The 27,837-nt window shown below is 51.4% G+C and overlaps 1 protein-coding gene across 3 annotated transcripts in view; it reads right to left on the reverse strand.

Moving 5' to 3' along the window:
- Window positions 1–12,958, reverse strand: part of IFFO2 (intermediate filament family orphan 2) — a 51,141-nt gene extending 38,183 nt beyond the window's left edge. For all 3 annotated transcript variants that reach the window (XM_055262306.2, XM_055262304.2, XM_063631155.1), the window contains exon 1: window positions 11,947–12,958. In XM_055262306.2, coding sequence (XP_055118281.1) covers window positions 11,947–12,608 — 662 coding nt within the window. In that variant the 5' untranslated portion in view covers window positions 12,609–12,958. The remainder of the gene's footprint in view (window positions 1–11,946) is intronic.
- Between the last annotated feature and the right edge of the window lie 14,879 nt (window positions 12,959–27,837).

Below are 27,837 nucleotides of genomic sequence, written 5' to 3' on the forward strand. Positions count from 1 at the left end.
TCCCAAGACCTCAAAACCAGGCCAGAGGCTGGATAAGTGCCTTTTGCAACATGGAGACAAACCCCACGGGCAACCTCAGATGTCTCTTTTGTAGGCAGAGGGAGCTTCATCCACAGCGCCAGGGACCCAGATGTCTGGTCAAGGAGCAGGGCCCTGTCTCTGCAGACCCCACTGTACAGGCTCCGAGTCATGCCTTTGGCAGTGGCTTCTCTGCTGCAAGTGCTCTGTCCTCTGGGAGTTTTCCAAACCCCTCCTGAAAGTGCCAGCAGTCCCCAGAGGGAGCCCTGAGCTCAAGGGTTTAAGGAGAGTCCTGTGGAGGGGGCAGGGTGAAAATACCTGGGTTCCGGCCCCTGCTCTGTTGTGTGACCTCAAGATAGCTGCTCTCCTTCCCTGGGCCTCAGTTTTCTCATCTATAAAATGGTCATGAATATGCGAATGGGGTGAGAGAGAAATAGAAAGCACTAAAGAATGGCTGAAGGTCGCTTTGAAAGACAGAAGGCATACCTAACTTGGTTGGGATGTCAGGGAATGATTTTGCCTGGAAGCAGGAGGATGGATGAGATGAGCTTGAAGGGTACCTCGAGTCCTCTGGGGCGTCCAGGGGATGAGAGGAAGTCACAGGTGTGAGGGAGAAGGGACAGCCAGGGCGATCGGGGGCTGGGGCGGGGAGAGGTAAGGGGAGCAGCCAAGCCTCCCCCAAGCCCCCAATTCCTGACCTGTGTCTAATCCTAGGCCTTGGACCGTAACGGGGGCTGGGGAGGCTGAGGGTCCCCAGTGGACAGCATTGAGCTCCAAACCGGCAGCTTCTCTCTCATTAGGCAGCCTCCCTTGCCCCCCACCATGATGTCAAGACCCTACCCCCTAGCCCCATAGTACAAGGAGTCTGCAGTGGCCAGAGGCAGGGCAATGACCTTAAGGGCTCCAAATCCAGAGGCTCCAGACCTGTGCTCACATGCGTGTATACACACACACACACGTACATGCATGCACATACACGCACACTCACGGGCTCACAAGGCCCCAGCAGCAAGAGCCACTCACCAGGGCCCAGCATCTGGCTGAGGGATGGGGGACAGGATGCCCCTCAGAGCCCTGCCCTGGGCAGGACGGGAGTGAGACAGCCAGCCATAAAGAGTAGAGATCAAAACAAGAAAGAAAGGAAAGAGGGAGAGGAAAGGAGAGCAAGAGAGAAAATGAGAGCCAAGAAGAGCAAGAGGAGGGAGGAGGGGACAAGCCAGGGAAGAAGCAAGCACAGGACAGGCCAAGTTCTGGCAGTGCCAGGCTCAAGCCCGGGCACCAGGAGCAGCTCCACACTGTGTTCTGCACAGCAGCTCAACTCCAGGCCCTTGTACAAGCTGTCCTCTCTATCTGGAACACCCTCTCTCCTTCTCTTCCACTCTTACTGAACCTTCCAAATACAGCCTAGGTGATGTCACCTCCAGGAAGCCTTTCTTGACTGGCCCTAAACTGGCTTGAGTACCTCCCAGAATCCCTGGGCTTTGGGCACCCCAGGGTCTCACCAGTGTCCCACCCAGACCTCCAAGACTCTCTGGTCCTGACTTTGCAACAAGCTTTCCCTAAAGCTTCCACTACCACCCCCCAAGATGGCCTTCTGCCTGTTACCACAGTGGGCCAGGAGCAAAACGGGGGTGCCAACGGGCCCTGGGAAGATGGGCTGACCCTATACAGAGAGGAGCCTGTCTGCGGGGAATTTCACAAGGTCTACTTAGACCAGTAGCTCTTCCCCTCCCCCAAGACAGCAAACAGGTGGCAGCGAGCCAAGAACCGTCTTAAATAACTCAAGTAATAAAGATGGCCAATTAAGAGGGCGGAAGGCGCTGTCTCCACTGCAGGGGCCTCTCTCCATCGAGCAGCAGATGAGCAGGGTCCGTGCGAACACACATCCCAGAGTCGGAGCACGCAGGCCAGAGGGTGCTGAGCAAGCATCTCAGAGACAGCTCAGAGACAGTCCCCACCCCCAGCACGGCCACGTGGAGGGGCTCCTGCCAGGGCCAAGGCCCAAATGCCATTCGATTCTTGCCCAGCTCCTCTCCCCAGAACCCCCAGCCTTATTTAGTGATTTTTGCCACAGCAGCCAGAATCGGAGCACCATCATCGCACTTGCCATCCACGCAACATGACCATTCCCATTTCCAGATAAGAAATGGAGGCTCAGAGAGGCAAAGTGACTCTCCCAAGGTCTCAGAGCTGACAGGCAGCAGAAATATACCCTGCAGGTTCCCCTCTTCCCAGCTTTTGGGTTCCACACAAACGTTCTGCTCTAAGCTGTCTAACATAGCAGGTTTCTGCCCAACTTCCCATCCCAGGATCCAGGGGAGGTGAGAATGTAAAGGCAAGAGAGGACAAGGCATTGCATGGAGCTTCAAGGAGCTTCCGCCTGCTTGGGAAGTTGGAAAAGAAACCGCAGCGTGGGTAGAGCTCAGGGTTCCCAAGGATTTAGTCCCCACAGGCGCTCCACTTGCCAGTTTACAAAGTGCTCCACAGGCATCATTTTACACAGTCCTCCAAACAGCCTCATGAGGTCAGATTTATTACTCCCATTTCACAGAAGTGAAAACTGAGGCTCAAGCAGGAAAGCTGCTTGCAATGGGCATGGCCCTTTCCGGTACTACACAGGTTTAAGGTTGGAACTGGAGCCTGACTTCCTGGGGTCAGATCTGGGCTTGCCACTTTCTTTTTTTTTTTTTTTTTTTTGAGACGGAGTCTCACTCTGTTGCCCAGGCTGGAGTGCAGTGGTGAGATCTCGGTTCACTGCAACCTCCGCCCTCCAAGTTCAAGCCATTCTCCTGCCTCAGCTTCCTGAGTAGCTGGGATTACAGGTGCCTGTCACCTGCCCGGCTACTTTTTTTGTATTTTTTTGTAGAAACAGGGTTTCACCATCTTGGCCAGGCTGGTCTTGAACTCCTGACCTCATGATCCACCCGCCTCAGCCTCCTAAAGTGCTGGGATTACAGGCATGAGCTACCGCACCGGGCCTGGGCTTGCCACTTTCAAGGTGTCTTGGCCCAGTTCCCTCCCCTGCCTCTGTGGCTCAGTTTTAGCATCTCTAAAATGGGCTAATGATAGCACCCAACTCACAGGGTTATTAGCGCTTCCATGAATTAAATGTTTGCAAACCGCTTGGAATGAAGCCTGGCAAAGAGTAAATGTTGTATAAATATTCAATGAAATTCATTAACTAATACATGTTTATTGTGCTCCCACTATCTACAAGCACTGTTGGAGAAGGTACTGGGCACACGCTGTTGTCACGTGATGCTGCCACATGGCATGACACATTTGTCTATGTCCCCAGATTCTGAGTTCTCGAGGGCAGGGGCCTGGCCCACGGTGTGTACTCAGCCACTGTTCTGGGATCACCACCACTTTGGCTCCTCAGACATCCACACCCAGCAGTCTCATCTTCCCCAACGAGAGGCACCAAATGATTGTAACAACTTTCTGTTCCCTGGCAAAGTTCACAGCACTGACTGAAAGCAAAAGCTAGGGAGACTCCAGACCAGGGCGGAGAAGAGCTCCCAAACAGCCACCAGAACACCCGAGGCCCTCTGCTGCTGGTGATCCGTGATGAGAATCTCAGGCTTGCTGCTGCCCTGAGGACACTCAGGGGCCGGGCAAGATAAATGGAGCATTAATTGAAGAGTCTGAGATCCACAGGCTGCCCCAGCTTTGCTAGGCAACATTTCACAGAAGTGAAAACTGAGGCTCACAGCAGGAAAGCGGCTTGCAATGGGCATGGCCCTTTCTGGGTACAGCACAGGATAAAGGTTGGATCTGGAGCCTGACTTCCAAGTTACTTCTCCTCTCTGAGCCTCGGTTTCCATCCTGCAGTGCCACCACCGGGTTTAAATGAGACCGCATGGAAATCACCAGACGGTTCATAATATGTGTTCCCTGTTCCCCAACCCCTCCCCTGCGAGCCCTGCCAGCCCCCACTGAGACCTTCTCCAAAGAGCAGGGGCCTGGACAGGCCTGCTACAGTGGCCCGGGAGCCTCATCTGCCTGCTACTGCCAGTGATTCATTTGCTTCTCAAGAAATAATTACTGTAAAGTGACAGCAGGGAGTCTTCCCAGTGCAGCAGCCGCCTCCTGTTCTGCCACCCGCCGTGGCAATATTGTGACAGGTGCTGGGGAGACCCTGTGCCTCCTGCCTGCCTCCTCACCCTGAGCCAGGCTTTGCCAACCTCCAGGGGCATGGGACAAGGCCATCTCCTGGGAGGAGCACTGACCTTGGGGTCCAGAGACCCAGACGGACTCGTGGCAAGATCTGGGACAGATGTCTTCACCTCTCTGAACCTCTCATTTGTAAAATGAGCATAATCACTTCCCACCGCTTGAGACTGCTCCCATAATTATCACATATTTACAGAAGTCATCACTGCACCTAGCACAAAGTAGGTGCTCAATAAACGGGAGCATTAAGCCATATTGATTTATTTTCAAACCCTTTTGCAAAATGTTTTCCTACTGCACTGTTTTAATTGACTTTTACCTCAATCCTGGGAAGCAGAACTTGTAAGAGACCACACCCCCATTTTACAGAGCGACAAACTGAGGTGCAAGAGATTAAATGGCATTCATAGAATTGTGCTACATTACGGAGAGAATGTAGTCTTCACAGGGATGCTGGGCAAGCTCACCTTCCCACTGTCCCCATTCCCAGGTGGGCATAGTGAAGCTCAGACCACATCGCAGGCAAATCCAGACCAGGACCTGGGCTCCACGGACCCTCCAGAGAACCAGGCATTGCCATTTGCCAGGTTTACTGTTGGGTGACAACTACCCTCTCTTGTACCAGGTCTAGAATGAGAAACCACATCCTGCCCAGGAAGCCAAGCACCCGGTGCCCAGTGTGGGTGGGAGGACACTCCCCTTGTGGGCAGGCGGCAGCAACGTCACAAACCTTCAGCAGTCTCCCATCTGGCCTGGAATTTTCTAAGCACCTCACAGTCTGGCAATGCTCAAAGGGCTGTGCAACCCACAGATGCTGCCAGCAAAGGGCACGGGACACCCTCTCCCAGTTTCCAGCTTGGTTCTCAACCTCTGCCCACCCCACAGGGCCAGCACAGCTCAGCCTCTGTAGGGCACCCACTCTCTGCCCTGTGAAATCATGCCGAACTTGACTGTTTACATGCCCTGCGCTGTAGCTAGGCAAGCCTGTCTACTTCTTCCACAACCTCCGGACACAGAGCTTAGCATCCCTGTTTTACAGATGAGGAAAGTGAGGCTCGAGAGGCAGTGACTAGCCCAAGGTCACTCGGCTTTTAACTCCTGCCCTGGGGCCCCAGCAACCGGCAATGCCAGGCTTGGGGGTTCATTCAAACTTTGAACTTTGGCCCAGGCCTTCTGATTCCAAGTGCAGGCCCTCCCCTCTACAAGCAGCCGAATCCCTGGACGTGGTCTGTGTCGTCCGTCTTCTGTCCCATCCTCCTGGAGGCCTACTAGCTCACAGCAGCCAGACACAGAGGCCTCACTGCTGCATGAGTATTTACTCAGCATGGGCCTTGGCCAGGTCCTGGCTGGGATCTGCCAGTGGGAGACGAAGGCAGAGCTGGAGCCGGCTCCCACAGAGCTTCCAGTCGATGCGGGAGCAGACACATGCCAGGTAGTTACAACTCCAGGTGTGGGGGGCTGTGATGCGGGAGGTGGTGGGCGCTTAGGACCGCCTGACAGCAGAAAGTCAGGAAAAAGCAACACATCCCTAATCCTGAGAACAGGGACTTGGCAGGGCTGCCTCCTTCCCATCCCGGGCCTTCAGCCATCCGCGACATAGGAAATAAATGGAATGCCAGCCGGCCTTCACCTCTCAATGCGATCAAAAGCCAGGACTGCAAACGCAAAGCCCACAGCCTCCGGTGTCACTGACACATGGCACAGTTTAAATCAATTCTCCTGGAAGGCAACGCATCTCGTTGCAGCAAAGGGCGTGTTCAAATTCCGGGTCTACCCTTCTGTGTCCTTCAAACACGGTCATGTGTGGGGACGTGGGCCACAGGACTGAATGGAGAGCCTGGTGTGTGCATCTGCATGTGTATGTCAGTGTGTGTGTGTGCATGTACATGTGTGTGTGAGTGTGCATACACGTGGGGGGAAGGGGGACCCAGGGGCCCCGCATCCGGTCTCGTTTGCCAAGGCAAAGCCCCGCCTCGCATTCCTCTGAGAAGGAATCTTCAGCGTCAGCTGTCTCCCTGCTTCCTTTTCTTTTCTGGGACCTCATTCCCCTCCCTCTAGCTTGAGGCTCTGAGAATCGCTCCCAAATTTGTCCCCAGTGAGAATGCCAACCCAGCCAAGGGATTCTGTAATATAGTTCTCAAGGGACCCGAGGCGCTAGATGGAGGGGTTTGTGTGTTTCTCTTAAAGGAAGTTGGGAGAAAGGGCTGGGGGATGGCGAGAGATTTCCGGAGGCACAAATCAACTGCTAAGAGTAGGTCAAACAGCCTTCTTAGATGCGGGACAAAGAAGCAGCCGTTTTCCCTCCACCCCCAACACCATCTCTGGCGCCTCCATGGGACAGAGAGAGTGGCGACGCGCCCTGAAATGGACTTGTTAGGCAGTCAGGGCCATGCTGAGAAATCCTTGTAAATTAAAGGAACAGACTTTGCCAGGGGAAGGGGGTTGGGCTGCGGTGGGGGTAGGCATGCCCCAAACCTGCCAAGCCCCAGGTACCTTAACACCAGACCTCATTTGTTCCTTCTCAATCCCTGGGAGAGCAACAAGATGATCCCTCTTTTACAGAGGACGAAGTGGGGAGCTCCACGGGCAGCTCAGAGAGGCCAAGCCACTTGCCCATGTTCACTCAGACAGTGGCAGAGCCAGGATGCGAAACCCTTTTCCACCATCGAAGGCTGCCTCACTGGAAAATCAGAAATAAAGAATCCGTATTGGTGCCAGCTTCAGAAATAACGAAAGTGTCAATGGGAGTGGCAGGGAACAAAGCCCTCAGCTTTCTATTCCAGGGCAGCCTTCGGGCTTCGGGACATTCAGGGGCCAGCACCCACCTGCTTGAGGGCCCCCCTGGGGTGTGACGGGACCGGGCAGGGGACACTCCAGCTGACCCACCCACCATCTCTTTTTGGAGTCCTCCATTCCGGCCAGCAGCCCAGCCCCTTCCGGCTCACAGTCAGAAATAGCTGTGACAAAAGTCCCTCCCATCCCAGAAAGTGGCTTTTTAAAAAAATGTTTAAAACAGACACACAAAAAGGTGGAAAGGACATAACAAAGCCTCGACTATGGGCAGATGATGCAGGCATCATGTTGAGGCGGGCAGGCCAGCTCTGCACGGCAGATGGAAGGTCTGCCCAGCTCGGCACTGAGGGCCAGCCCCCCTCTGGGCCTTGGTTTCCCCACCTTTAAAATGAAAGTACTCAGCTGAATCGGCGGTTTCTTTCTTTTTAAAACAGCAGAACCCTTTTTAAAATGGAATATTTTTTGGACAATCTGGGAGTCAGAGAGGCTGGAGCTATGGTGGGCAACATGGGTCAAATCTCAGGTACTCAGCCTCCCACTGTCCCCCAAGTCTCCCAAGGTGCCCTGCTATGGACTCCAGTGCTCTGAAAAGCCCACCTGAAAGCCACCAGGCTGAATGATCACAGTGGTCTCTCCAGGCTCCCAAACCACCCTCCAATCACCCCAGGCACCAGGAAAAAAGAAACCTAGCCTCCAGGCTGACTTCAACTGGGGGGCGCATACACTCAGCCACTCGCACGGGAGGGAACAAGGCCAGCCAGCTGCAAATCACACTAGGCCTGAGGGGGCCAGGATGGCTGGACAGGCTTCTGGACAGGGGCACCAGGCCCCCAAAAGAGTCACCCTGCTTGACAGGCAGCTAGGCCAGCACTACCAGCACCAGGCAACTTCCTCTACCAGCCCAGGGCAACTTCCTCTACCAGCCCATGGCAACTTCGCGGCAGCTGCCAGGCTGGAGGGACCTTTTTCTTGACAACCTTAAAGCTTTCCTGCGTCCTTCCTTGGAGCCAATGAAGAGAGGGGAAACGGTTGAACCAGTTAAGCCTGGGGATGGGATGGCCAGCACTGCCCATGCCTGGAGCCTGGACCCTAGTTATCTGGGGCAGAGACAGGAGAGGGAAGGGGAAGCCCAGAACAGAGAAAGGCTTCAGCGAACACAGTGTGGTCTCCAGAGGCGGAAAGATCAGCCACGACGCAGGCCTCTTGGAGTCACTGACCTAAAGTAGAGAGAGAGCTGAGAGAGATCACCTACAGGAACTCCTGCATGTACAGGTGGAGGAGCTGAGGCCCAGAGAGGGCAGCGGTTGGCCAGAGGTCACACAGCACCTAGTGGCAGAGCTGGACCTAAAGTCCAGGTCTCCTGGATGCCAACTCAGGGAACTCTCCACTGTTGAGTTCAGATAAACTCAGTGGGAATCTCCAGGGAAAAGCCCCCAGCTTGCAAAGTCAGAACAGGATATTTTAGTGGCCCTGGGTGGTGACAGAGTAGAGATGTTTGTTTTGGTTTCCAAATCAACGCTTGACAACCTTGTCCTCGTTGCAGCTTCAGCAACCACATTTCCCACGTGGTAAAGACCTTGGTTGGGCCAAGGGAAAACCAAAGCAGTGGTGACTGGGGCCAGGACCCAGGCACCCCAGGCCAGGGGCTCTGGTTTGGGTTGGTGTTTCCAAAGCACAGTTCGTGGACCACTGATGGCACATGAGATGATGCTCGGTGGTATACAGTTGACATTTTAAATTTAAAATATATTGAATACCTGGGTGGATTCATAAACAAAATATGGTCTATACTACAGAGGAATATTTTTAGCTATAAAAAGGAACAGCCTATGAATACATGCTACAACATGGATGAACTTCAAAAAAAAATACTCTAAGTGAAAAAAGCCAAACACAAAAGACTACAGAGTGTATGATTCTATTTCTATGAAATGTCTGGAAAAGGCCAATTTCTAGAAACAGAGCAGGTCAGTGATTACCTGGGCTAGGCTTGGAATGCGAATTTTCTGTAAATGGACATGAAGGATCTTTTTGGGGGGTGATGCAATGCTCTAAAATGGGATTGTGGTAATGACTGCACAACTCTGTGAATTTACTCATCTTTGACTTGTACACTTAAAATGGGCAGTTTTTGTGATATGCAAGTTGTACCTCAATGAAGTTGTTAAAACACTTTATGTAAGTAATAGCACAGGCGGTAGTACATGGACGTGGCCAGAAATCACGGAGGTGGAACTCAACAAGCCTCCGGCTTGAAGATCGCTAAGCCTCGCGGCCCAAGTTGTCCTTTGGGGAAGCAAGTGGGGGTCTCTGGAGGTGCAGCTTCCTCCAGGTGGACCAGCAGAAACCCTGGAACCTTTCCCTTCTGGGTTAGGCTCCTTCTGAGCGTCACTGCTTGGAGTTCTGTGACAGACATCCTGGCATGATTTAAAGCCCTTCATGGCCACAACAGTCCAGGCAGAAGCCACCTGGGTCTCATCCCTTAGACGGTGACTTCTCTTATGGCCAGGGGATCAGAAGCAGGCTGGGAGCTCAAACTCAGATTTATATATTGCCAAGGCTGGGAAGACCCTTTGAGCTCATCTAGCCCAGTGGTTTTTCAACATTTTAAAAAATGTTTATCAAATGTCTGCCCTCCTCCCCAAAGAAAATTCTTAGGAGATACCCAAAAGATACTACTAACAAGTTAGCATGTTAGTGGAACCCAATGAGTGAATATTAAGAACTTAAAGGTGGGTGAGCACATTTTTATCACTGTATTAATGTCTTAATGTTATTTTAAATTATCATTTTTATTAGATATTCAATAAACCCCTAAAGCATCTCTAAGAAAGCCCGGGGTTTCAAGGACCACAATTCTAGCCCACCCACCTCACTTCACAGATGGGGAAACTGAGGCCCCGGGAAAGGAGTATACCTGCTTTGGAAAAATTCAACATGAGTCTTGAGTCAACTTCAGAAAAAAAATGGAAGAAGAGGTGTGCATGCCTCCCAGAAGGGCGGGAAGAGAGACGCCCGCACTCCACCTGTCTCAGCAGCGCCGTCTCATTCCAGGCCAGTGCCAGAAGCTGACACCACACCCCACGCCCTGGGTGCAACTTGAATAGATCATTGCTCAATGCCAACCCATCTCCCTCCAAGACTGGGCACGGTTTTTCCATCACCTTAGTAGCCAGGTCCAAAAAGCACACACACAATAAAACAAACACAACACAAGCCTGAGGCATGACGACACAATCAACAGTGGCAGACAGGAGGGCCCGGCCCATCCTTCCCCAGTTTCACCATTGAGAGCAAGTGCCTGCTTCCCTAGCCTGCCCCAATGACATTGACCATAAGGGGCGGCGAGGTGGCCTCCCTGTGGCAAGGCACCAGGCAGGCCATTCTCAAGTCCTCCAGAGTAACAGGTAACACAGGAGAGAAGCCCATCTCCCAGTGGAGTGTAAGACCTACCCCCAGGAAGCTAGGTGCCACATGAGAGCTTGAGGACTCTCAGCATTTCTACTCCCTGCTAGCTTGACAAAGTGCCTATCATCTTTAATAACATCAGCTTGATTACTTTATACCTTCCAAAGAGCATCACCATCCTGCTCTCTCCTCGAGCAACTGTGGGCAGATTTTATTATTCCCATTTCTCTGATGAGCAAACAGGCTTTCAAGTGATTTGATAATCTCACCAGCAGGTATAAGGCTGGCATTTGAATCCTACCCAGTTGCTAGCCTGTCCAATGGGAGAATAAGGAAGGAGACCTATGCCCAGCTCCCTGGACAGACCTTTAGAGATGGAAGGAAGGGTCCTTCTCAGTACATCCTCCAAGCCCTGGAGTTCAGAGCCGATATCTCCGAATGGAAGGCTGCCCGTGCCTGGAACAGCGACTGCCAGGGCCAGAGGGCCCCTCCCCCAGCCAGGCCTGAGATGCCAAAGACAGACCCTTCTCCTCTTATGGGAAGAGGAGGAGGATAGGAGACCCCTCTCCTCTTATCGGAAAGCCAAGCAGACAGTATTGTCGGCCAGACTGCAGGCAGGAAGCAATGACAGTTTCCCAGCTGGGGAATCTGGGCTGGGCAGGAATGCACTGGCCAGTCTTGCAGAGTCTGGACCCCAGTTCTAGCCAGAGATGGTGGTCTCAGTCCATTCAATGTCCAGTCTCCAGCCCAACATTATCTTCTCCTGGGGGCTTTTAAGGCTGAGTTTGTTAGGGCTCAATAAACCATGAGACTCAGGGAGTGGGGAGAAGAGGGATGAAAGGAGGCATTTTATAAAAGCTTGTGAGCAGTCTGCTGTAGTTGTGGTTATCCAACCCAGCAAGCTGGACCTTACAGAGCTGGAGCAAGACAGCAGACACTGGCCCCAGGGGGTAGGGGCAGATCCATCCATTTTCAAACACGTGATCTCATTTAATTCAAGAAATAAAAAGGCAGTGGGTTGGTTAGAGTTTTTCTTTTCATATGTTGAGGGAGGGGAGCCTATTTCCTACTTCCTTGGTAAAAATACCTATGCTAGGAGACAGACTAGCCAGGAGTGGTTAAAATCTCTGGTTGAAATCCTGGTTTCACCACTTCCTTGCCAAGCCACCTTAGGCAAATCGTTTAGCATTTCTGCACCTCGGTTTCCTCATCTGCAAGATGAAGATAAGACTGCCTTACACAATACGCTGTATTGTGCTGAGAATTAAATGAGATCGCATAAAACACAGATAGTTATTATGTCACCTAGAAAACAATGTGCCTAACCAGTGACAGCATCGAGGTGGCCCCCACGGTAGTTGGCGCCCGCCCCCATCCTGGGATCTAGATAACTGGGCCTTCCTGGCGTGCGTAAGACGCTCTGCAAACACAGCTTACAGCCCACCTGCCAGTACCAGCTGCCCGCCCGGCCCCCGGCCCGCACACGCATTCCGCGGCAGCCTGGACCTGGGCGCCCCCTCCCAGGGCGGCGGGTTAGGGGCGGCCACTCACCTCCGCTTGTACTCGTCGCGCTCGCGCTTCACCTTGGCCAGCACGTTGTAGAGCGCGCGGATCTCCGGCGTGATGGTGTCGATCTGCACGCCCACGCCGTCGGGGTGCACCCACGACACGCCGGGGCCCTGCACGGTCTCCACGCCGCCGCCGCCCGTGCGCCGCACCTGCGTGTAGCTCCAGATAGTCCCGGGCAGGCGGCCGTAGTGCTGCGGGTGCGAGCCGCCGCCGGGAGGCAGGCCGCCCAGGGCCACGGCATTGGCGTTGGCGCCGGCCGCCGCGCCGCTGCCGAGGCCGTGCCCGCCGCCGGGAGCCGGGGGCCGCAGCAGCTCGGGCCCGGTCTGCACGGCCTGCTCACGGGAGAAGGTCTTGTAGCGCAGCCGCCGCTCGCGCTCGCTCTGCTGCTGCTCCAGCTGCTTCTCCAGCAGCCGGTTGCGCCGCTCCAGCTCGTGCACCTTGGCCAGGAAGCAGCGGAAGCGCACGTTGAGCCCCTTCAAGAGGTGGATGTTGGAGCCCAGGTCGTCCCGCAGCGCCGCCGTCACCGGCGACGGACCCGGCCCGGCCCCGCCGCCGCCGCCCCCGCCAGGGCAGCCCCCGCCGCCGCCGCCCGGCGGGCAGCCGAAGGCCAAGGCCATCTCCCCGAACAGCAGCGAGTTCACCATGCGCCGGCTGCGCGGCTCAGGGCCCCGGGCCCGCGGCTCCAAGTGCGGCTCCAGCTCCGGGCAGGGCTCCCGGCGCGGCCGGGCCAGGGTGGGCGCGGGCTCCAGCGCGGCCGGCCGGGCGGTTCCAGATGCGCGCCAGATGCGGCCTCCGCAGCGACGGCGGGACGGATGGCCCCGGATGCGGGCGCCGAGGCGAGAGAGGGCACTCGGCCGCTCCTCGGGACGCGGTGGAGGCCGCGGTATCTGCGTGGGGACAGAAGGGTCGCGGGTCGCACCGCCCGGGCTGTCAGAGACGCTGTGGAGGGGACGCGGCAGCCGCACGCAGAGGACTCTCGGCCGGCACTGCCCCCTCTGCGGCGGGCCCCGCCCACTGCAGACACTGGCCCCGCCCCCGCCGCGGCCCCGCCCACCCCTCCTCCCTCTGCGGCGTTCCCCGAGCCCGAGGCTCCGCCCCACAAGGCCCGCAGCGCCGGGCCCCACCCACAGACCCTCGGCTCCGCCCACCTCCGGGTTCTCCCGCTTTCTCCGCAGCATAGACTCCGCCCAGCTCCCCGGCGGGGCCACGCCCTCTCCTGCGTGTGGTCCTGCCTCCCCGCCGGGTGCCGATTCTCTGCTGGGGGACCCGGACCGCAGAGCTGCACCAGGGACCGGGTTAGCTGGAACCGCCGCAGAGCCAGCCGGGCCTCTTAAAGGGGCCAGCAGCCTCGGCAACGCTCGCTTCCACTTTTTAGGGCGCTCCTCTCCCACGTCGCCTGCCGAGAGGGCTCCGTTTCTCTGTCCTCTCCGCCCCCAATGCCCCTGGCCCCAAATTCCTTCGGATGTGGGCGACCGCGGCTGGAAGGGCTAGGGGACCACAGTATCCGAAGGTGCATCGGAACCCCACCCCCACTCTAGTCTGGGGAGGCCCAGATCGACCTTCCGGGGATAAGGCGGCGCCTAGGCCGGCACGTGCCCCACGCTGCGGACCCGGGGGTGGGCTCCTCGGATGCTAGCTGTGGGCCATGTCCTCTCGAGATCGGCCCGGGCACAGCCAAGCCCGCTGGTTCCCCCGCCCACTGAGGAGCCGAGTAGCATGGAGGTTGGGGAGGCCGAGCAAGACCCTCCCGGGATGACACCCACAAACTCGGCCTGGGCCTCGCCTCTGCTGAGCTGCTGAGCACCTCCCCACCACCCACACCCACACCCACACGCTGAGATGAAGCTGACCCCGAGAGCTGGGGATTCCTTTCACAGACATGGGGCTTAGCGGGCCCCCCGGGGCAGATCGAGGCAACCCGAGGACCCATTCATTCATTCAAATGTTTTCACACCTACCACGTTAAAGGCCAAGTTCTCCAGTCTCTGGTGTCTCCTGAACCATGTTGCAAACATTAGTATATGTCAGGCGCCGTACTTATTTATTATCCCCATTTTACAGAGAAGGTCACTGAGATGTTAAGTAGCCACAGTGGTCCAAAGTGCATACTCTAACCGGCCTTCCACAATGCTGGCCTCGGGCCTCTTGTCCATTTCCGAATTTGGTCCTCACCGCAAACCTCAGAGGGGAGGTGACCCCCACCTTGAACCCCCACCTTTGAACGCCTGTGGCTTGCATTGTATGTACTTAACCAGATATGTGACATGTTTCAGATTCTTCCGACTGCGTTTTTTGATAGCAATTTAATTTTTGTCTTGTTACTAACTTTTGTGTTTGTTTTGTCTCTTTGTATGTAAGCTTGAGGACAGGCACACTGTCTTACATGGACAATGCCTTGGTGTTCTTGGTGACAAAGGAGACACGGGCTTGCCCTGGAGTGGTGTGGCTGTGATGTTAGTCTGCTGTGTTTTTGATTTAGCCACAAAAGCAAACCTTCCCCATAGTTCCTTCCCTCAACCGCAGTTCCTTGCTTCCTGCCAACACGGACTCACCTTAAACACCCAGCTCTGAAACTCACTCATCTAGAAACCTTTCTCTGCTTAACCCAACCCAATCTGGACACTGCCCTTTACTCTTCGTTCTCTCGTCTCTTGATGATGTTCTTGTTTATCTAACCTAAGGAATCAAAACCCCTTTGCCTTGAAGCAGAGGTTCATGGACCCCGCAAGAGGACTGAGGATAGAATTCTGGGGGGTCCATGACACAGGGGTGGACAAAAGTTGTATCTTTATCCTCACTAATCTCTAAATGCTTTGTTGTTTGTTTGTTTGTTTGTTTGTTTGAAACAGAGTTTCACTCTTGTTGCCCAGGCTAGAGTGCAACGGTGCGATCTCGGCTCCTCACAACCTCCACCTCCGGGGTTCAAGCGATTATCCTGCCTCAGCCTCCCAAGCACCTGGGATTACAGGCATGCGCCACCACGCCCGGCTAATTTTTTGTATTTTTAGTAGAGATGGGGGTTTCTCCATGTTGGTCAGGCTGGTCTTGAACCCCCAACCTCAGGTGATCCGCCCACCTCGACCTCCCAGAGTTCTGGGATTACAGACGTGAGCCACCGTGCCCAGCCAATGGTTTTTAACATATCCTTTGATTATGAATGTAGGCAGCAAGTAGATGTCCCTGTGATTTTGTCACTAGTAGAAATCACAGGTATTTACATAACACACTACAGTTACTGTAAACATCTCAAGATATCATCTAAGCTACCGGAACTGCGAAATTAAAGTCGTATTAGACCTACCACTAAATCTTATTTAATGTATTAGTAAAGGAGAACATATGTTACTCTATGACAAATTGTTAATACTTTGATATTTATTTTTAGTAAAATGATTTTTCATTGTAATCCTGATGCCTTTTTAAAAAAATTATTCTGAGAAGGGGTCCACAGGCTCCACCCAATGCCTGAGTGGTCCCATGGAAGAGAAAGGGTTAAGAAGTCACACCTGGGGAGTGGCTCCCTGCAACCTCTTTCAGGAAGGATCTGTCCTGCCAACAAAGTTGCCCTGGAATTGGGGTGTGAAGCCCTCCTTGAGGGTGGGGGCAGCCCTGCCCTGGGCCCTGGAGATACTCAGACTTTCCATGATGACTTGTGGAGCACCTGCTTCGGCACAGATCCTGCATTAAATGCAGAGGAAGGAGCTACAGGGGTTCCAGGGGAGCTGATGGAGACAACCAAAAAAGACCATCCTGAGGCATGGGAGGGGTGCAGAGGAGGAAAAAGGAGATGGCCAAGCAGAGCCCAGAAGATCTGAAGGAATTGAGGGAAGTGGTAGCTGGACCTGAAAGGGGTTTCAGCTGAACCCTAGAAACACGATATGTACAGACAAAATGGCTAGAAAATAGTTTCGTGGCCACATAGGAACAAGACACGCGGGTGCTGCGTGTCTCGCACTTTGTGGGTAAAATGTGAGGTGAGGTTAACCTAACAGTCCTCCAGCTAGGGTGACCAACCATCCCAATTTATCAGGGACTGAGAAGGTTTCTCTTGATGCTAAAACCTGGAAAGTAAATCAGAACGAGCAAATCAGAACGAATGTGTCACCCTACTTCCATCCCATATCAATCTGGAGACGTCTGAAGCCAGAAGTCCTGTAGCTCAGGGTGCAGCCAGCCCAATGCTCTTGTTTTAGGGACCAGAAAACTGAGGACCACAGAGAGGTAAGGACTGACCTAGGTCACCCGAATAATTGGTAGCAAAGCCTGGTCTAGAATTCTGGTCCCATTCCCTTTCCAACGGTAGTTCCTCCCTGGCCCAGACAATGAATTCAGTGGTCTCCTCCCCTTAACCCTGGACGCTGGCAGGCTGGCTCCCCCATTCAAGATCCAAAGGGGGCTAAAGGTGGGTCCTCAAGGCAGCGGGAGGGTTCCAACAGACAAAGGAACATCCCTGAGGGGCACACCTAGCCTCCTCTCACTAAATAAGGATAATTAGGTTTTTGTTTTTTGGCAAGGCACCTCCCCCCTTGACCGTCAAAGTCACAGTGGTATGTCTAACCTGCCCAGACTCTTTCTGGATGCGAGGGGAGAGTGGAAAGAGATGGGCTTTTAAGACAAGAGATTGGCTAAGGTTTGTATCTAAGTCACTTTACCTCTCTGAGGCTCTATTTCCTCATCAGGGAAATGGGCATAACCGCTGTCAATGAACAGTTGCTGAATGAATGAATAAAAGAATTAAGAAATGAATGAGAAAATGGCTTTTATTCTTCCTGCCCTGCTCCCCAGCCATTTCACCTGCTAACAACCCCTCATCCTTCAGGTCCCAACCCCAAGCACGGAAACTTCTCTTCTCGGAACCTTCTCTTCTCGGAACCTTCTCAAGTACCTGCCAGGTCTGGGTGGAGGGTGCTTCCTCCAGGCTCTGCCAGCACTGCCCACCCTGTGGCAGCCCCAAGTATACTCTCTTGTCATTGCTGGATTTCTCATCTGCATCTCCACCCCTTCTAGCCCAGCCTTCTGACACTTGCTAACCCGATTCACCCTGGAACCCATATCCTGGCATGGTAGCTGGCACATAATAGGTGCTCAACGAAGATGAGTTCAGGTGAACAAATGAATAAGCTGTTAGTTACTGGAGAAATTCCTGTAAAGTGGATCATGGCTGCTTAGGAAATGTTATATTTGCAGAACGTAATTGTATTTCTTTATTTTACTTTATGGAGGAATATTTTACATATTACATAATTCACCCATGTCAGTGGTTTTTAATAAATTTACCAAGTTGTACAAACAACACTATAAACCAGTTTTAGAGTATTTCATCATCCCCACTCCTACCCCCTGCCCCAGACAACCGCTAATCTAGGATCTGTCTCTATGGAGTTGCCTTTTATACATATATCAGATAAATGACATTCTACAACACGTGATCTCTTGTGTCTGGCCACTTTCATTGAGCACAATGTCTTTGAGGTTCCTCCATGTGGTAGCATGTATCAGTAGTTTGTTCCTCTTTATTAATTATCTCTTTTTAAATTTTAATAGTTTTAATTTTTCCTTTTCTGTACTCAGTTCTTCATCTGGAAATAAGACTATAAGACTATCTGACCTGGGGCCAGGTGCAGTGGCTCACACCTGTAATCCCAACACTTTGGGAGGCCGAAACAAGTGGATCACTTGAGACCAGGAGTTTGAGACCAGCCTGGCCAAAGGCTTAACACCGTCTCTACTAAAAATGCAAAAAAATTAGCTGGGCATGGAGGCATGTGCCTGTAGTTCCAGCTACTCAGGAGGCTGAGGCACAAGAATCACTTGAACCCCCAGAGGCCAAGATTGCACCACGACACTCCAGTCCAGCCTGGGTGAGAGTGAGACCTGGTCTCAAAAAAAAAAAAAAAAAGAAGAATATCTGACCTGGTGCAGCGGCTCACACCTGTAATCCCAGGACTTTGGGAGGCCAAAGTGGGAGGATCGCTTGAGCCCAGGAGTTCGAGTCCAGCCTGGGCAATGTAGTGAGACCCCATCTCTAAAAAAAAAAAAAAAAAACTTTAAAAAAATTAGCTGAGCATGGTGGCACATGCCCATGGGGTCCTAGCTACTTGGGAGGCTGAGGTGGGATGATCATGTAAGCCTGGGAGGTAGAGTCTGTAATGAGCTATAATCTCGCCACTGTATGCCAGCCTGGGTGACAGAGTGAGACTGTCTCCAAAAAAAAAAAAAAAAAAGGTGATTTGTAAGGGTTAAGTGAGTTCATACGTGGAAAGTCAGTATGTTCAGTAAATGCTCAATCAATGCCAGCAATGCTCAATAAATGTTAACTATTATCATTGTCATTTTTTAACTTTTTTGCTTAAGCAAATATGGAAAGCCCATAAAATGTATAAAGAGGCAGGAAAAAAACAAACATCTCCTATAGTCTCACACCCAGTGGCCCTCTGGCACCAAAGTTCAGTCCTGCTGCCAGGGAGAATAAACTGCTCCCCACTCCCCACATCCCCCGTCCCCACCCCTAGGCTGCAGTTTCCAGAACATTCCTATCAAGTCTCTTCATGGTGGAATTAAAGAGAACAGTAAAACATGATGGTACAGAGGATAGGGAGTGGCTGTGAGTCCACATGATGCTGCACGTGAGAATTCAGCAGCACAGGCGAATTCCTGAGATGTCCCATCTCTCCTCCCAAAAAACAATGACAACAGCTAAGAAAAAAAAAAAGCTTGGCAAAAACGGTGACTCTTACTGGTTTTGGCAGTGGCGGCTCATTGCCGGGCCTCAACCTTCACAGGCACCTCAGGGCTTATGAGCAGCTTAAGCTGCTTGTTGGCTCAACAATTATTCTGGGTGGGTTTGCTTTCCTTGAAAAGGGCGTGGATTTTGCCAAAGTCAGGGCATTGGAGTGTCCCCCTGGCTGTCCTGACAGCACTGGTCTTGGTCAGCAGCCCTGGGGGAGCCTTGGTTGCCTTTGGCACCTTCTCCAGGCCTCCCAGTAGAGGCAGCTTAGGTGGCCTCATCTGTTCTGGCCGTGTGGTAGTGTGGTTAGGTGCAGGGGACGAGCGCCAGGCTCCATCAATTAACAGAGTGATTTTCAGCAAGTCACTCAAACGCTCTGTGCCTCAGTTTCCCCTCTGTAAAATGGGAAGGTAGACGTCCATAGGTCTGCTGGGAGGATCAAAAAAGAAGTCCACAGGTATGACACATTTGGAGCAATGCCTGGCACGTATTAGGCACCAGCTATTATAACCCAATGCTCCTTGAATCCCTGGTATGTGCCAGGCACTGTTTGATGTGGTGGTTTAAGTTCTATGTGACAAATGATCAATGCCGGGATTTGCAGAGGCCTTATCAGGGCCACACTCGATCACTCTAGGGAGAGCCATGGTCCTGGCATGGGGCCCTTGCCTTCAGACCTTATTCCCTCATTCCCATATGATGGGCATCTGTTGAACACCTCCTGCAGCCAACTGTCTCACTAAAACTCTATATGTTAAGAAGACCTTCTTGCTGATGGGGAAACTGAGGCTCATAGGGGAGAAAGGGCTTCTCCAAGAACACACAGTTCATGGCATAGCTGAGCTTTGAATCCAGCTTTGAATTCCAAGGCCAGCCCCTCTCCTGCTCTGACTATAGCTCCTCCCTCAACAACTCAAAGGTAGAACATTAAACATGGACTGGAGGAGCTTCTGTCAACCTAGCTCACTGTGGCAGTGGAAACCTCCAAATGAGTGGAAGGGGGCATAGAGAAGAGAAGGACAGGAGCACCATCGGCGACCCCAGAGCCAGGCAGAGAAGCAACACCACACACTCGTGCCCCTGGGTCTATGCACCTGCTGGCTTCTCCTCCAAGACACCATCCCCCTCCTCACTGGCTGGCCCTTGCTTATCGGCCAGATCTTAGCTTTGGGAGCCCTTCTCCTTTTCTTTTGTTGTCTTGTTTTGAGTTTGCATAGAGGTGCGTATATAGGTAAAGTGCACAAATACTAATCGTAGAGCTCTATGAATTCCTACATAGGCACCCACAATGAACTCACCAGCTCATTTCCCACACACCAGAACATCCCCTCGTGCTCCTTCTCAGTTGATACCTCCCAAAGGTAACCAGGTGCTGACTTTTCTTTCCCCAGATTCCTTTCTAGGCTTCATTAAATGGAATCATATGGTCTAGTTTTGGCTTCTTTTGTTCAACCCTACGTGTATGAGATTCATCCATTTAGTTGTGTGTTGTGTTTTGCTCTTTTTCTTTGCTACATAGAGTTAGATGGTGTGAATATCACCATTTATTTATACATTCTACTGCCGATTGGGGCTGTTTCTTAGTTTGGGGCTACTAGGAGTCAAGCTGGAACCTTCTCATATACGTCTTTTGGTGAACACAGTACTTGTTCTTCTTGGGACTCGCCCCAGGGGCAGGATTGCTGTGTCACAGGGGACGCACATGTTTAACATTGGCAAATACTGCCAAACAGATTTTCAAGTAGCCATGCAATTTTACCTTCCCATCAGCAATGCATGAGGGTTCTGATTGCTCCACCTCCCAGCTAACATTTAATAAGTCAGTCCCTTTTATGTTAGACTTTCTGGTGAGGGTGAGGGCAGCACTTCCTCCTAGAAGCCACCCCACACCCCGTAACCCAGGGTAGGGGCCTCCTGTTCTTCTCCATTGTAAGCACCATTTCTCTGTAGCATTTCCACCATTTCACTGTCTTCCCCATCTCAGGAAGGGAGGGCTCCTTGAGAGAGGGAAGGACACTATCTGCCCGACTCACAGCTCCTTCCGGAGGGAGAAGCCAGACCCTGTGGCCCCAGCCCCAAGCATCCACCTTCTGACTCTTCTTCCTACAGCCAGAAGTCCTGCCCTGAGGACACAGTACCCCTGTCTTTGATGTGCCCTAATTTATTAATTTTTTTTTGAGTCAGTCTCACTCGTTCTGTCACCCAGGCTGGAGTGCAGTGGCACAATCTCGGCTCACTGCAACCTCCGACTCCCTGGTTCAAACAATGCTAATGCCTCCCAAGTAGCTGGGACTACAGGTGTGCACCACCCTGCCCAGCTAAATTCTGTATTTTTAGTAGAAACGGGGTTTTGCCATGTTGGCCAGGCTGGTCTCATACTTCTAACCTCAAGTGATCTGCCCACCTTGGCCTTCTAAAGTGCTGAGATTACAGGCATGAGCCACAGTGCCCGGCCCCTAATTAATTTAAAGCCCAATGCTTAACAAGACAGCTTCTTCCAGAGGCCTCTCCCAGCCTCAGTTTCCCCATCTATAAAATAGGAAGGGCACCTCTGCCCCTTAGGGTTTTGGGGAGGGTAAGGATGAAATGCTGTCTAAGTCCTTGGAAGGATACCTGGCAGAGGGCAAGTGCTGCATCAGGGTGGCTCTCTGAGGCCACTCCAGAGCCTGCAGCCCTCTCTCAGCAGAGACGGCCTCTCCTGCTTCATTCTTATCGTCATGGGAAAGCACTGTAAAGTGCCCAGCAGTATGAATCGATGCATCTATCTCTGTCCAAAGAGATGGCTCCCTGACCTCAGGAACCAACACCCCTGAGCACCTTCTCATTGCTCCACACACTATCTCTCGTTCATCCTCACCTCACCCTGCTCGGATCAGTTCTAACGGCAGTGGTTTATGGAGCACCTAGACATCAAATCGAGTGCCAGGCATCAGATCGAGGCTTCACATGCATCATTTCATTCCATCCTAATCTCATCAGTTTCAGGAAGGCCCATCATTCCCATCTTACACATGGAGACACTGAGGCTTGGAGAGGAGAAGCTCGCTGGCCAAGGGAAGATTCCAGGGCCTGGACATCATAGGTCCAAAATAGTAAGCCAGGTCCTGCCTAAAGACTGCAATGTCCACACCAGCCTCAGGGCAACGGACGACTCCACAGCTGAGTGCAGGACCAGGATAAGTGGGTTGCTGCCAGGGAGACCCTGGGAGTTCCAGAAACCCCAGGGCAAAGGAGGACAAGGGCATCCTTGCCCTGGGGGTCCCTCCTGTCTTCTCCACTGGCTTGCTGAAGGCGAGCCCGGTAAATCCCCACTTACCTCACCTCTGACTGCTGGTTTACAAATGACTCTCTCACGTGTCAGGGAAAACCCTCTGAGGGAAGCAGGGCAGGTCCCCTGAAGCTTCATCATCTTATTTCTGCTGAAACAGAAGTCGCAGCAATGGAGACACCTCCTGGGAGGTGACTGAAAGGAAAGGGTGAGTCAAAAGGCCTTCTTCCTGGAGGACTGCCCCGTCCAACGCTATGAAAAGGAGGAATGCGGCTGAGCTCATCCCAGCCCCATGACAGGAATGTCTCCCTAATTGTCCTTAACACAACTTCAAAATTACTTGCCAGCCAGAAGTCACTGTGTCAGCCTGGTGACATCCCTGATGGCTGATTTGTAACTGCAGAGGCCTCCGCCGGTGGGAGGCTTCCTTGGTCTACACCTGCCCAGCACTTTCCAGCCCTACCCAGAACAGATTATGGGAATCACTGAGTGCCATCAACAGGAGATTGACTAAATAAGTCATGGCACATCCATACCGTATAATACTCAGGGCCATCCAGCAGGATAAAACACATCTGTATTTATTGGTGTAGAAAGAGTTCCACCACTTATCATTAAGGTAAGAAGGCACGCTGTAAAACACAGAATGACCATTTTAAAAAGTGTGTGTGTTTTATGTCTGTGAGTTGTCTAAATTTACATACGTGGAAAAACATCAGTAAGGACATCCCAGAAGATCAGCAGATGTTTTTTTACTTTTCGAAATGCCCTATGTGTTTTTTGAACAATGAAAATGACAATACTTGGAAGGCTCTGTGACAGACACAATGGTAGCCACCTTCCCAGCTTTATCACAGGTAATCCTCACATCAAGATGATGGAGGGAGGTAAAATTCTTTCCCTATTCTACAATGAGCGCTGATTACTTTTATTAGGAGAAAAAAATGGAAAAGCTATTTGCACTTAAAAAAAAAAAACACATTGATTGGATATGACTGCATCAAAGGTACTAGCCCAAGTTGGAAATCTTTTTTTTTTGTTTTTGAGATGGAGTCTCGTTCTGTCGCCCAGGCTGGAGTGCAGTGGCGCGATCTCGGCTCACTGCAAGCTCCGCCTCCCGGGTTCACGCCATTCTCCTCCCTCAGCCTCTGGAGTAGCTGGGACCACAGGCGCCCGCCACCTCGCCCAGCTAATTTTTTGTATTTTTTTTTTTAGTAGAGACAGGGTTTCACCGTGTTAGCCAGGATGGTCTCGATCTCCTGACCTCGTGATCCGCCCGCCTCGGCCTCCCAAAGTGCTGGGATTACAGGCACAAGTTGGAAATCTTAAGATGTTTGGGAGTGGCCCTTGACTTCAAGAAGTTTCCAGCCCCAGGTGTCTAAATAACAAGAATACCTGTTCACATTTGGTAAGTGGACCAAGGGAGAAACTGGAGATGTGTTATGAGAACACAGAACAAGACATGGCTTTAAGGGCAATGAAACAAATATTTATTGGGCAGCTACTATGTGCCTACTGCTCTGAGCACTTTATTTCATTTTGGGCTCACAATGGCCTTTGAGGCTAGTGTAACTTCCACCTTTGTACCCTTGAGGAAATGCAAGCTCCTGGCTTTTCCCAGAGCTATGAAATTAGTAGTAGTGGAGATGGGATTCAAACTTCTGTCTCCAAATCTGATGCTATCTCTCCTGCCCTCACCATTCCCAACATCCCTGGGGATATATTGAGGACAAAGCAGCTTTCGAGGCCAACCTTGCCTCATAGGTCATGTTTCAACAGCAGGAGAGGAAAAAGAAGGCAATTCTCTCTCCAAGCTTCAGTTTTCCCACCTTTAAATTGGGGGTACTCATACCTACTTCATAGGGTTGGTGTGAGGATTAAAGGAGAAATCCAAGGTATTGCAGGGCGGATGCAGCAGAGATAATCCTGAGCTTAAAGCACCTGGATAATATACCTGGTCCAGGGGTAGTGTTTGGTGACATAGAAGCTATATGGGTTCTGGAATCAGGTTGCATGGGTTCTGAGAACCTGGGGAGGCTTCCTGGAGCAGGTAGCCTTGAACTGGGTCTTGCAGGTGGTGGAGCTAGTATACCCCTTGGGGACCCTACACTTTGTAGCAACCCCTCTGCTTCAGCCAGATGCAGCAAAGAATCATTTACAGAACTTCTACCCAGTGCTTAAGACATACAATCCTGACTGTGACCCTGTGAGGTGGCTGCCACTGTGCTCATGTTTTAGATAGGGAAATTGAAGCTCAAAAGACTAAGTAACGTGTCTAGGGTGGTGGCATGAAGGTTGATGCCAGGCGCATCTGACCACCAAACCTGTACCACTCATACAGTAAAAACCCGGTCCCCAAAGATTAGAGCTGGTCCCACTCCCCACGTGACCCCATGCGACTTCACAGCCTGGGCTCAATCCAGCTTTCTGCCTTACTTGCTGTGTTACCTTAGAAAATATACCCCAATTCTCTGATCCTTGGTTTCCTTATCTGAAAAATAGACAAATGGACCAAGGTAGTCCCTAAGTAAGAGTGCTTACTTAGAAGAATTTCTTTTCGTTTCGTTGTTGTTTTTTTGTTGTTTTTTTGGACAGAGTCTCGCTCTGCCACCCAGGCTGGAGTGCAGTGGCGCAATCTCGGCTCGCTGCAAGCTCCGCCTCCCGGGTTCACGCCATTCCCCTGCCTCAGCCTCCCAAGTAGCTAGGACTACAGGTGCCTGCCACCACGCCTGGCTAATTTTTGTATTTTTTTTTTTTTTTTAGTAGAGACGGGGTTTCACTGTGTTAGCCAGGATGGTCTCAATCTCCTGACCTTGTGATCCACCCGCCTCGGCCTCCCAAAGTGCTGGGATTACTGGCCTGAGCCACCATGCCCGGCCAACTTAGAAGAATTTCTGTGAAGATTAAACAAGATGCTATATCTGACGTGATCAGCATAGCCCCTGGAATAGTATAAATACCCAACAGTTGATAGCTGCTTTGTTATTTGACACAGTTTGGCTCTGTGTCCCCACTTAAATCTCATGTCAAATTGTAATCCCCACGTGTTGCAGGAGGGACCTGGTGGGAGGTGATTGGATCATGGGGGCAGACTTCCCCCTTGCTGTTCTCGCTGTTCTGGTGAGTTCTCATGAGATCTGGTTGTTTAAAAATGTGTAGCACTCCCCGCTTTGCTCTCTCTCTCTCCTGCCGCCATGTGAAGGTGTGCTTGCTTCCCCTTCAACTTTCCGCCTTGATGTAAGTTTCCTGAGGCCTCCCCAACCATGACTGCTGTACAGCCTGTGGAGCTGTGAGTCAATTATACCTCTTTTCTTTATAAATTACCTGGTATCAGGTAGTTCTTTATAACAGTGTGAGAATGGACTAATACATTATCATTACTATTATTATGACAATGATTGTTTCAATTATTATTAAGGCAAATAGTATCTATTAAGCAGGCATCACAATTTCAAATGCCTACAGAGGCTGAACAGGCAACACAAATCTATGAATAAGGCAGTGAGCAATAATAGGGCATGGTGGGGTCTGTGGCAAATTGGAGTGTGCATGCCTTTGCTTAAAGGCGCTCTGTGATATAATTAAAAAATAAATATTTAATCTTTTTGTCTGGTTTCTAGTTCTCAGCAGGGTTTCTGAGTTTCTCAGAATTTACTGTACTTTGCTTGCTAGTGAGGGGACTCCCAGAGAGCTTCAGGATGAGAGCTAGTCACCAAAAAGCCCAAGCCATGATTAAAGGGTTGAAACTTTCAGCACCACCACTCATCTCTGGGAAGAGGAGAGGGGCTGGAGATGGAATTCAATCACCCATGGCCAAAGATTTTAATCAATCATGCCTAAATAATGGAACCTCCATAAAAACCCCTAAACCATGGGGTTCAGAGAGCTTCTGAGTTGGTAAACACATGGAGGTGCTGGGTGGGACGGTGGGGGGCCCGAAGAGGACACAGAAGCTCTGCGCCCCTCCCCCAATACCTTCCATCTGGCTGTTCGGAGTTGTACGCTTTGTAACAAGCCAGCAAACATAAGTGAAGTGTTTTCCTAAATTCTGCGAGTCATGCAAGTGAAATATTGAGCCTGAGGCGGGGTCATGAGAACTCTCGATTTATAGCCAATTGGTCAGAAGTCTGGGTGACCTCCTGGGACCAGTGTCTGAAGTCAGGCAGTTTTGTGAGATTCAGCCCTTCACTTGTGCAGTCCTCACTCACTCCAAGTGGTTATTATCGGAATTGAATTATTGGACACTCAGTTGGTGTCGGAGAATTGCAGGATAGGTGTGAAAAAAAACAACAACACAGTTTAGTGTCAGCTTAAAAAGACAGCAAGAGAGCACATGGCCAGACTAAAAATAATAATAACATTTTAAAGTACAGGCTGGGTGCAGTGGCTCGTACTTGTAATCCCAGTGCTTCCAGAGGCCAAGGGGGGATGATAGCTTGAGTCCAGGAGTTGACCAGCCTGGACAACACGGCAAGACCCTGTCCCTACAAAAAATTTAAAAATTAGCCAGGCATGGTGGTGCACACCCATAGTTCTAGCTACTCAGGAAGCTGAGGGAGGAGGATCTCTTGAATCCGAGAGGTGAAGGCTGCAGTGAGCTATGATCACAGCACTGCACTCCAGCCTGGGCGATAGAGCAAGACCTTGTTTCAAAAAAAAAAAAAAAAAAAAAAATACGGCACAGTGTCAAGTGACTGAAGGAGGCCCAGGGTGAATCCTGAGGGGCCAGACATGCTTGGTTGGTGGTTACCCCAATGTCTGCTAGGTGACAGTTCACTGAGCCAGTTAATAAAGTATTGTACTTGTTTCTGTCTGTGTTATTACTTTACCATATGTAATAAATCCCAAAAGCTGTTTGTAAGTATTTAACTATACAAGTCAAATAAAAAACATCTAAGGACCAGATCTGGCCCCCAGGCAGTGAGTTTACTACCCCTGAGTTAGGTACTTCCTCCTAGAATGAGAGCACCTGTCATGCTGCAATCACCTGGGTACCAGGAGTTAAGAATCTCATCGAGTAAGAGCTGGCAGAATTGGAACAGGACCAGAAGAGCTCATCTGGTCCATGCACATACGCTATTATCATTCCCATTTCTCAGATGAGGCCACTGAGGCCCAGAACATCAGAAGGCATCATGTCACTTGGGACCTTAAGAGTCAGTCACAGCCTGACTCTTTTGTCCCATCTTCTTCACAAGCCTCATGAAGCCCCCAGCAAGCCGGTGTCTAGAAAAGGCAGGCGGGGTTGCGAGGCTATCTCAGTTGGCTTTTATGTTCTTGATTCCCCCTTGTTGCGATTTCAATTATTATTTTAGTGATGCTTTTCAAAAATATTCCAAGGCCTTCAGGCATTAATGTCTCATCAACCTGGATTCATCATAATTGTGATTACTATCTTCTTAAGAATAATAATTCTCTGCACTGGCCATCAACTTGTTAGTAGGCAAGCTCAAAACACTTAGCAGAGGTTGACTCATGCCCCAGAGGCTGATCAGAGACAGAAATTTTCTCCCCAGATATTCAGCAATCTTGATTAGAACTCAGGGCACCATGCAGCCACCAGCAGTCTCCAGTAACAGAGCCAGGCTCATCTCCAGGCACAGGACGACATCACATCAGTGCTGCCTCCCACCGTGGATCCCAAGATGATTTGAGGCTGTACAAGGCAAAGCATTGAATAAATATTGCCTTACATTAAGAGATAACCTCTCGTTCATTCCTTTCCCATTTTTTCTCGCAGAGTTCAACAAGGAGAAAGTCTCAGTCTTGTTCTCATCTATCCTTGACACCTCTCTATTCCTCTTCAACAAAGAAAGAACAGGCCCCAGGCTCAGATGAGAGGCCTGTCGAGAATTTGATGTAAATTCGCATTAATCAT

Source organism: Symphalangus syndactylus, chromosome 22 (assembly GCF_028878055.3).
Source record: "Symphalangus syndactylus isolate Jambi chromosome 22, NHGRI_mSymSyn1-v2.1_pri, whole genome shotgun sequence".
Lineage (NCBI taxonomy): Eukaryota > Metazoa > Chordata > Mammalia > Primates > Hylobatidae > Symphalangus > Symphalangus syndactylus.